At 34.7% G+C, this 10,314-nt stretch overlaps 1 protein-coding gene across 2 annotated transcripts; it reads left to right on the top strand.

Annotated features, from left to right (window-relative positions):
• The first annotated feature begins 296 nt into the window (after positions 1 to 296).
• On the top strand, positions 297 to 6,183 carry LOC118682138 (odorant receptor 74a). Of its 2 annotated transcripts, none has more exons than XM_036369198.2 (6): positions 297 to 350; positions 3,796 to 4,194; positions 4,271 to 4,814; positions 5,410 to 5,511; positions 5,728 to 5,910; positions 6,002 to 6,183. In XM_036369198.2, the coding sequence occupies exons 2-6, from the start codon at positions 3,830 to 3,832 to the stop codon at positions 6,050 to 6,052; spliced, it is 1,245 nt and encodes a 414-aa protein (XP_036225091.1). In that variant the 5' UTR covers positions 297 to 350; positions 3,796 to 3,829; the 3' UTR covers positions 6,053 to 6,183. The 2 variants fall into 2 exon arrangements, with proteins under 2 accessions (XP_036225091.1, XP_069964302.1); XM_070108201.1 differs by having other exon boundaries at positions 4,274 to 4,814.
• The last annotated feature ends 4,131 nt before the right edge of the window (positions 6,184 to 10,314 follow it).

Here is a 10,314-nt window from a genome sequence, read left to right on the forward strand (position 1 = left end):
GCGCATTTACTATTCATGCACACAAACATACACACACACACTCATTCAGACAGGCCAATTAAGTTGTTTGGCGAAACTTTTAATTATCGTTTGGCCAAGTTGCCCGATCTGAGTAAACAATACGAGTAAAAGCTCATGCATAAATGCAACTGGGAAGACATTACTGCTCGTGCACATACTAACACATATACACATACGTGCAGAGGCAAGTGGTTTTGTTAGTGCGAAAAAAGTTATGGCCAAGTGATAAAGAGCCGTATAAAAGCGTACTGATTGATGATTTTCCGCTTAAAGTGCATAAACTACGAAACAGACGGTGATAGTGGACGATTAAAGGAGCGCAAGGAAACGTAAGTGAATAAATGGTGCAGTGTGGATCGTAGACAAGAGTTTGGTAAAACGGATTCAGGACCAAAACAAGTCGAACTATAACTCTGACAGATGGAGCCAATTTCATGGATATATCAACTCAAATATAAAAGTTTCCCATACAAAGACGGACAGACAGATGGGCACAGCTAAATCGACTCAGCGCGACATGTTGATGATGTATTGCTATGATTTTTCGATTATGTTAAGCGTTAACGAGATATTAATCGTCAAACAAGTTGGCTAAATTTCTTTGGTAAAATTAAAAAATGTAGCGAAAGGGTTCAATTTCATTGTTTGACGAAATCGTTTTATTGCTGCTGGGGCAGAGAAATTGAAGGGTTGATTGTATTACTTTTAGACATTGCTCAGATATACTTGAGAACTTATTTTCAAGCAATTTTATAAATATATAAATATAAACATATACTTGTATATGAAGTAAAGTCAGCCGGACGTTTCAAAATCGTAAATATCAATTATATGGGGCTAAAGCAAGTTTTCGCCTGATTTCATCCATTTTAGGCACAAAAATACACTGTTATTAAAAAGCACGCTTTCTCAATTTCATTAAAATAAATTGCACATTGGCCAATATATGGTATGTGTATAAAGTCATCTGTAAGTTCGAATATCTTTATATTGGGTATGTATACTAGTATGGAGGGTAACGGATTGCTTCAATTCCTCCCATTTTTGACACAAGGGTATATTAGTATCAAAGAAACATTTTCCCCGACTTTCAATAATATATCCCATAGATTGACCATATTTTCAGCAGAAAGTCAGCCGTACGCACTTGGGTCCAAACATTTAGCGTCTGGATTCTTGAAAAGTTATAGTCTGTAAAGTTTTATCCGGATACCTTGTTTGGTTCTTGATTTGTCTAGTGGAAAGAGAAAGAATCAGATGGAATTTAAAATGGCTTTATATTATATGAAAAGTAGGCGTGGTTTTTGTCTGATTTCGCCTATTTTCACACCGTAATATGGATTTTCACCTAAATATGAGCGGTGCCACATCCGTCGTCCAAACTTAAAATTGTATGTTTCTGAAGCATTTAGTCATTGATTATATACATTAAAGGATTTATCCTAAGCGAATTGGGTTATTGTAGCTTTAGTGGCTAAGGAGATATGAACATTAAATTTATTAGAGAACGAGGCCAAGTCCATTTTTTTTTTTTAATTTTTAGTTCGCAGGTGCCGCATGTCAATGCAAACCCCTGTAACAAATCAAAGTTTTTATACTCTCGCAACCTGTTGCTACAGAGTATAATAGTTTTGTTCACCTAACGGTTGTTTGTATCACCTAAAACTAATCGAGTTAGATATAGGGTTATGTATATATAAATGATCAGGATGAAGAGACGAGTTGAAATCCGGGTGACTGTCTGTCCGTCCGTCCGTCTGTCCGTCCGTCCGTGCAAGCTCTAACTTGAGTAAAAATTGAGATATCTTTATGAAACTTGGTAGACATGTTTCATGGTACCGTGAGACGGTTGGTATTGCAGATGGGCGTAATCGGACCACTGCCACGCCCACAAAACGCCATTAATCAAAAACAAATAACTTGCCATAACTAAGCTCCGCAATAAGATACAAGACTGTTATTTGGTACACAGGATCACATTAGGGAGGGGCATCTGCAGTTAAAATTTTTTTTTAAAAAGTGGGCGTGGTCCCGCCTCCAATAGGTTTAATGTGCATATCTCCTAAACCGCTAATGCTATAATAACAAAATTCACTGGAAGCAAATGCTTTTAGCACTTCTATTGACGGTGTGAAAATAGTTGAAATCGGGTGGCAACTCCGCCCACTCCCCATATAACGGTACTGTTAAAAACTACTGAAAGCGCGATAAATCAAGCACTAAACACGCCAGAGACATTAAATTTTATCTCTGAGATGGTTTAAGATGACTTTATAGGAACTGCGTTCAAAATTAGACAGTAGGCGTGGCACAGCCCACTTTTAGGTGAAAACCCATATCTTGAGATCTGCTTAACCGATTTCAACCAAATTCGGTGCATTACGTTCTTTTCATGTTTCTATGTCATAGTGCGAAAATGGGCGAAATCGGACTACAACCACGCTTACTTCCCATGTAACACCATTTTCAATTCCATCTGATTCTTTCACTTTCCACTATGCAAATCAGGTAACAATGATTATATCGGGGTAAAACTTTGCTTGAATAATGCAATTAAAGTATGCCACCTTGCGGCCAAAAATTGTCTAAATCGAACCAAAACTGTTCAAACCCCTAAGTACTGAATATGTGGACCCCAGTACCTATAGTTGACCTTCTACCGAAAATATCAGTCAATCCACAAAGAAATCTCAAACGAGTATACCATTTGACTTTGCGAGAGTATAAAATGTTCGGTTACATCCGAACTTAGCTCTTCCTTACTTGTTTTGTTTTAATTTAGTGCTTAGTTGTGGCATTTATAGGATTTCGATTAATGGCATTTTGTGGGCGTGGCGGTGGTCCGTGTGCCCGTCTACGAACCTTTCCTTTCTTTTTTTCCAAGGAACGCGTGTATAAAGTTTCATTACGATATCTCAATTTTTACCCAAGTTACAGCCTGCGCGGACAGATACTTATCCGGATTTCAACTTGTCTCGTCAACCTGATAATTTATATATACATAACTCTTTATTTAACTCGATTATTTTTCGAAGATATAAAACACCATTAGGTGAACAAAACTATTATACTCTGTAGCAACATGTTGCAAGAGTATACAAATGTTTAAAACTTATCAGTCTTAAATGTTTTATTCTTTACCTCTTTTAGTTTTTGAAACAAATGTTTGCATACATTTATCAACAATTAAGATTCTAACAATTTGTTGCTTTGGAAAGAGGGGATATATTATGTACAATTAACTTAAACCTAGAAATTTAGGGGTCTGATATATGCTTTTTTAAATATTAGAAAGAGAAAGAGAGGCAGAGAGATATAACTAACAGTAGTGCCGATGTCTGATTTTAGAAACTCTTCTATAAACTTTTGTATGATATTTTGTGTATAATCGATATAATATTATCTTTTCTTTAAGAGATGACATTTCTCATGCTCAGTTAAAAACTAGGGAACACATAACCGCTCTAGTGAACTTTTCTGTGACCAGTAAAATGTTAAAATGATTTTTAGTGAAAATTATCTTCGTAAAATCTTTCGGTACACGAACTGGCTTTTCCTATTGCTATTGCAATTTTAAATTAATAAACACCACGGGAGTAGTGGCACAGCAGAGAATTTAGAATGTTCTTAAATTGGCCCCAGAGATTAAAGTAGTGTTAATGAATAAGCTAAGTAAGTTTTTCAAGCGAAGACGATAATGAAATAAAAAATCTATGAACGAAAGCTAGAGTAAAAAAATTATTATTGGAGGATCTGTATGAACCAATTTTTCAGTTCCATGCATTATAAGTAATTAAGCTTGACGATCATGCGTTATCTACCGATAAGCTACCATAAACCTTTACTACCAAATGGGCGCCATCCGCCGATCGACTGGCAAATCTACGGGTTTTTATGCGCGAATTGTTGGCCACTCGCGGCGTTAATTACGAAAACCCGTTACATCGTCGATATAATGGTGATCATTATGCAGTTTATGTCCGAGAGCATGGTTCTAATTGGCGAAGCTGTAGTCATGCATGACAATTTAGATAACATCAGCTTTGTCTGTACTGTCTTGGCACCGAATTTGATATTATTTGAAATGATGCTGCGCGTTTATAATATTATCTATAGCCGCAATAGTTTTCGAACACACATTGAGGAGTTTTACAACAAGATCTATATACAACGGTATGTAATATCAATAAATCATAATTAATTATATTTTTAAATAGTTCCATTCTTTTACAATTTTTTCGTTCTATAGCAGCTGGAAACCGGAGGTTTTCGAGAAAATACGCCGCCAACAATTGCCCACCAAGTATTCGACGTTCACCTTTATTATTACACTGGTGACCTATGTTTATGTGCCGGTAAGCGGTTTATTCAAAAATGAGCGCTTGCTACCTTTTCCCATCAACTTTGGTTTTGACTATACTGTGCCTTGGCCGCGTTATTTAGTATTTCTCGCTATGTCGATGTGGACAGGTTTCGCTGTTGTGGGTCCCTTGATCGCCGAAGCCAATATATTGGCCATGCAGATATTACATTTGAATGGTCGCTATTCATTGTTACTAGATGATTTACGCAATATTTCTAGGGAATCCATTGTCGAGCATAAGAATTGCAAAGGGAAAGATAATATGTTAATTACGCAACGTTTTCGTTTCCGTTTATACGAAATTATTCGTCGAAATGTGGAGTTGAATGACTTCGCCAAGTCAATGCAGAAGCAGTACTCATTTCGTGTGTTCGTTATGTTGGCCTTGAGTGCGACTTTGTTGTGTGTTTTGGGATTTTTAACAGCAACGGTAAGTTAAAAGAGATTGTTATCAGATTGGCATTATAAAGAGAATTTAAGATGGTTTATTTGTCTCATCTAATTAAGTTTTCTGAACCTAGTAGTGAAATGCGTAATAGTTTAGAATAAGGAATATAAGATCCCTATATAATAGAATGTAATATAATACAAGTATAATAATAGGAAAGTATAAGTTTGTCATTTAGGCGGAATTTCGCAGATATTTTCGGATTGTCATACTTTTATTATTATTTCAGCTTTTTCAGTACGACTTTTGGAACGCAACCCTATTTCATTTTATAAAGAGGCATAACATAAACTTGTTTGGGATTAGTTAAGTTGTATTCCGTTTGGTTCACAATTTTGTGGGAATTCATGAAGGTTAATGTTAAGAATTAAAAAAGCTGTTTTGAAATTAATATTTTGTAAGCTCAACAGTATCTATTTCGGCTAAAACTTTTAAAGGACTTCCCCAGGAAAAGCTTTTCAAAACCGACTTTATCTGTACTCTTCCTTTAGAAAATTATCTGTTCTTACCGATCAATACATGGTATTAGATCCTTTCTATTCTGTCAAGATTTAGGTTATCATTACTTTGTTTTCAGCTCGGGCTAACTTTGAAGAATATTAGATTCGTAAGTTGGATAATTGGAAAGGTGGTTGAATTGCTGATCTTTGGACGCTTGGGCACAACACTTTCGACAACAGTAAGTACCGAGGTACAAAAGTGCTTTACAAGTGTATGTAAATAGTTTGTTTTGAGTAAATTGAATGATAAAGAAATTAAACATTTTAATGACTTAGGTGGCCAACCAGTATTTTCTCATATACTATATACAACCACTCATGGGTCTTTTGCTATTCTCTTATATGGTAATTTTAAGTATATAACTAATTTAATGTTATAATATATTTCTTCCCAGACAGACGAATTGAGCACGTCGTATTATTGCTGTGATTGGGAGGATATTATACTTTATTCAACTAACACAGAGGAGAACAAGAAATTGATGAAACTTATAGCATTGGCGATACATTTAAATAGTAAGCCTTTTCGTTTAACTGGTCTTAATTTCTCCGTCGTTAATTATGAAACAGTGGTAGCGGTAAGTGGAAATAGTGAAAACAATTTTCAGCATGTTCGTATATACTTATGGTATAATATAACTCTCCGCATTTCATTTCATTTCGTTACAGATTCTCAGAGGCGCAGGTTCCTACTTTACAGTTATTTATGCCTATAGATAAATGGTTAGAAAGTGAATATAGAAACAGTAGTAAATAAGAAAAATGGAATGAGAACGGGTTAATACTGTATGAATTATGTATTTTAAATATATAATGTACATTAACACAGACATAAATGTAGTAAAAATAAATTTTGTTTTTAGAGATTCTGCACATTAATAAATGCAATTTTTTTTGAACCTGGAAAACTTTTTGTCTTCCATTGAACATATTCGACTAATAAACTCTTACCTTAGTTTTCAATGTTTATCAGAACTGTAAAACCTTTTTAGTAAGACGTTGTGGAGAAAAAACGATTTAAAATGGCTAGAGCCCTTCACGATTAGGTTTTGGTTTTCTGAATATTAAAATATTTGTAAGGGTTACTAAATTATGGACCGTTCGCTGTAAGGTAAAAATTTAATGAACTGGTGCATCTGATAAGAAAAGCTAGCTTTCTCATTGTAATAAGGTGAGACTTCAATTTTTAAACCTGTTTCATAACATTAAAACGATTACCATAAGGACCATTCATATCTTAAATGAAAGCTTGAATTTAAGTGAGGAAAATATTTGGAAGAAGAAGTCGGCTGCCTTGATCAGTATTAGCCTCTATCACCACTCTTATGCTTCGTTCCAATGATTTGCAATCACCACTAACACCCGTACTCCGAATAAACGAAAAACAATTATGACAGTTTGGCAGGCGCTACTGTGGGCAACAACATCATCACAATTAACAATAAATGTGGTAGCAATGAAAACTTTTCGCATGCGGAAAAGAGGAAATAACCAAGCAATTGTGTTAATGTTACCATTGTTGTTTTTGTTGTTAAACCGATTATTATACCGAGTGAATAACATCAATATTATGTGCAGCATCGATTGAGAGTGCTAATACATCCACACTCGCACATACACTTGTGTATACATTTATTTATATAATGCATTGCGGTATGTAGGAGGGTGGAAGTGTGCGTTGGTAGACGTGAAGCCACAAAGACAAGCAGTTGTGAAAACATGCACACGTGCAAGTGTGTTTATTGACACACGTACACTTTTGTTGTACCCAAAGTGGGAGCAGCTGTATTGTTGTGTGGGTATGTGTGTGAGCCAAATGTTCTTAAAAGCAAACCACAAGCTCAACGCACACGCAAAAACACATACATATACTTATAGTACAATTCTACTGCTACATTATTTATATTTGCGGAGTTGTGGAGAGTTGAAGGCGGGAAGTGAGCGTGTTTATGGAAGGAGTGTAATTGTGAAGAATCCCTGTTTGCCAAGTAATTGTTAAGTTCGGGTTTTGGTTGAAGGAAAAAAGTTCATTCAATACTTTAAAAAGTTTTTGTATCACTTCCACTTTTTGCGCATTTGTATAAAATACAAAAATGGGAATGATGTGCCCGTTTTGAACCTGGACTAAAATTAGAACGCCATCGAATCCTGCTCAAATTGATCCAAATAAATTGAATGCACTATCAAGATGGTACAGCTAAAAGTGATGCTGAAATAATAATACAATGATTCCTGTAAAATGTTTTCTCATACATCAGAAAGTCTACCAACAAGAAAAATGCATGCTGGTCTTATATGAAACTAAAATGGTACTATCAAGGGAGTTGAAGTAAGATACTTTCTCTTAAGGTGAGAAAGCCCAGCATTCAAAAAAAAAACTATGTTTCCATGTGTGTTTTTAGAAATGCTGGGAAACAACATGTTATAGTTGTTGGGGATAATAGTGTTAAATATTAATAGTGGAGCAGAAAAGCAGTAAAATATTGCAACTACTCTCTCAAAGAGCCTCTCTCTGACATTTAGCGAGGTCAATGATTCTTTGCGTGGTTTAAGGCCATTGAGTCCGGGAAGGGTTAATTACCTATAGCGTGATTAAGATAAATATTTTTTTTAACAATAGATGAATTAAACATCGATCTCGATATCATTTAACTTTGCACAAATAGTGTCTCTATACTTATCATATATCATAAAATTTTCGGCAATAAGTCGTTATATTTAGGGATTTACCAGCGTATTCTGAAAATTATCTTGGAAAGGTAAATCTAGAGGGATAATTCATTAGTCAACAATCGAGACGTGTATGGTAATTGCTAAGCCGCTGATCTAAATGCTCAAATGCCGTTTATGTACCACAAAACCGTTATGCAGATAATGACGGATATTTAATAGGCGCATATAAATGATGTTTCTGATTTTTATTTATAAATGTCCTACCAGCGACACTAAAATCACAAATTTTTACCAATGTTTGCGAACTCACAACAAACCTTAACATTCAAATATATACTTGTACAAGTAATATTAACTATATAGATATTTTAAATTTTTAGATTTTTATAATGTATATGAATATCATTCTTGTGATTTTCTATAAAATTCTTATTGTACATATATATAAATATTTATTCCTTCTAAAGAAAAAGTTAAAAAAATACAAGGAAGGAAATGCTAGGTTCGGGTGCAACCGAACATTTTATACTCTTGCAATTTGCAAAGAACAAAGCCGGGGGTTGGAAAAATTTCATTAAGGGTGTTTTAAAATAAACGCAAGATTGGAATTAAATAGAAACACATAGTTTTCAGTCTTTCGATTGTAATTTGTGTATTGACTAATAAAGTACATAGAATAGGGTTATTTATGGAACACATCGGCAAATGACCTCCATGACTTTCCATTTACATACGTACTCGTTTGTTCAAATTTTCAATTCTGCATAAATGTAACTAAGTTTCATTGATGCAACGTTGAATCTTCTCCTCTAAAGTAAGCATGTTTGTGGGCTAGTTGCAATAGACCTTTTAAAAAATCCTAGAAAAGAGATCTAATAGTATTAAATCACACGATCTAGGGGGCCAATTCTGATCATAAAAACGAGAGAGTACAGAACCAGGAAATGTCTTATGCTTTAATTAAAGTGTTTCACGGGCTGTGTGACATGTGGCACATTCTTGTTGAAACCACATATTGGCCACATATCATCCAATTTCGACAAAAAGAACTGGGTTATCTCGTCGCGATATCGAGCACCAGTAAAAGTCACTACTTGACCAGCCTCATTTTCAGCCTCATGTTCCAATAATGCCTCCAGCCCAAAACTGCGGCCGCCAAGCTTTAATTGAATTAATGCAGACACGTTGTTCTAACGTGTAACGCTACATTTTTAATAAGCCTAAACCGTCAGCTGTCGATTTGTTTTTAAGCTATTGCATAGCTTCTATCGCGGGCTTTGAATGCGACGAAAAATCAAGATTTTCCGTAACGAAAATAAACCTAACACGTATAATGTTTGTATATCTGCCTACATGCAACATATGTATGTATGTAAATATGTAGTTGATTCATGCGAAATATTTATATATGAGCATGCATATATATCGACGCAGATTTTGCGAGCCATTGCCATATTTGTCACTTTTTTCTGTGTTTGCGGGTTTGCAGGGTTGACACTTCTCTCTTCCAGAAAGAACATCTGAAAGTTATTCAATTTAAGATTTTTTGCTTTTGCAGTCGTCGCGAAAAGACGTTTGTAGGCAAACGCATGTTGGAGGAGTACGCGTAAAAATTGTGTATAAAGTGTTTTAAATATGAATAAACAAAGTGCATTTATTAATGAAGAAAGTGATGAAAAAATAGTGAAAGGAAATGAGTGAGTATTTTATATTCATACGTACATTTTATTATCATCACAAATGCAGGCGAAATTCGATAAACAAACCCTTAGTATCGTTCTTTTTGTTCAAATGTTTTGAATAAATAAGGGTCGGCTTTAGAATAACGTCCCAGGCTTTCGGGGATAAAATGGGTATGGGCGGATAGAGGAGATCCTCCAGTTCAAGAATATATATAGATATAGCCGCGGGAAACTTATAGTTTTCGAGATATTTACGTTTAAAATTGAAAATTTCAACTATTTAAAGTACGTATTTTTGCGATTGAAAATGAATTATACACTTATATTTTTCACTTTTATATCCACTAACACTTGACTAATTCGTTTTTAGAAATTTTTTTTATATTAGATGCTGCAAAAATAGCTTTATTTCAATATTTAAATCATTCTTCAATTTTATTAATTTTGACAATAACAAAATGGTTGTGAATGTCAAAACATCAGTGTTGCCATACTAATATATTTTGTAAACGAAGAAAAATAAAATAAACAGAGAGATTGTACCCTAGATACAGGAAACAACGCGAAAAGAATTTCTGCGCGTAAAAACTTTGGTACACCCCGGTGTTGGATCGACCAGGGTTATTT

This window comes from Bactrocera oleae, chromosome 4 (assembly GCF_042242935.1).
Source record: "Bactrocera oleae isolate idBacOlea1 chromosome 4, idBacOlea1, whole genome shotgun sequence".
Lineage (NCBI taxonomy): Eukaryota > Metazoa > Arthropoda > Insecta > Diptera > Tephritidae > Bactrocera > Bactrocera oleae.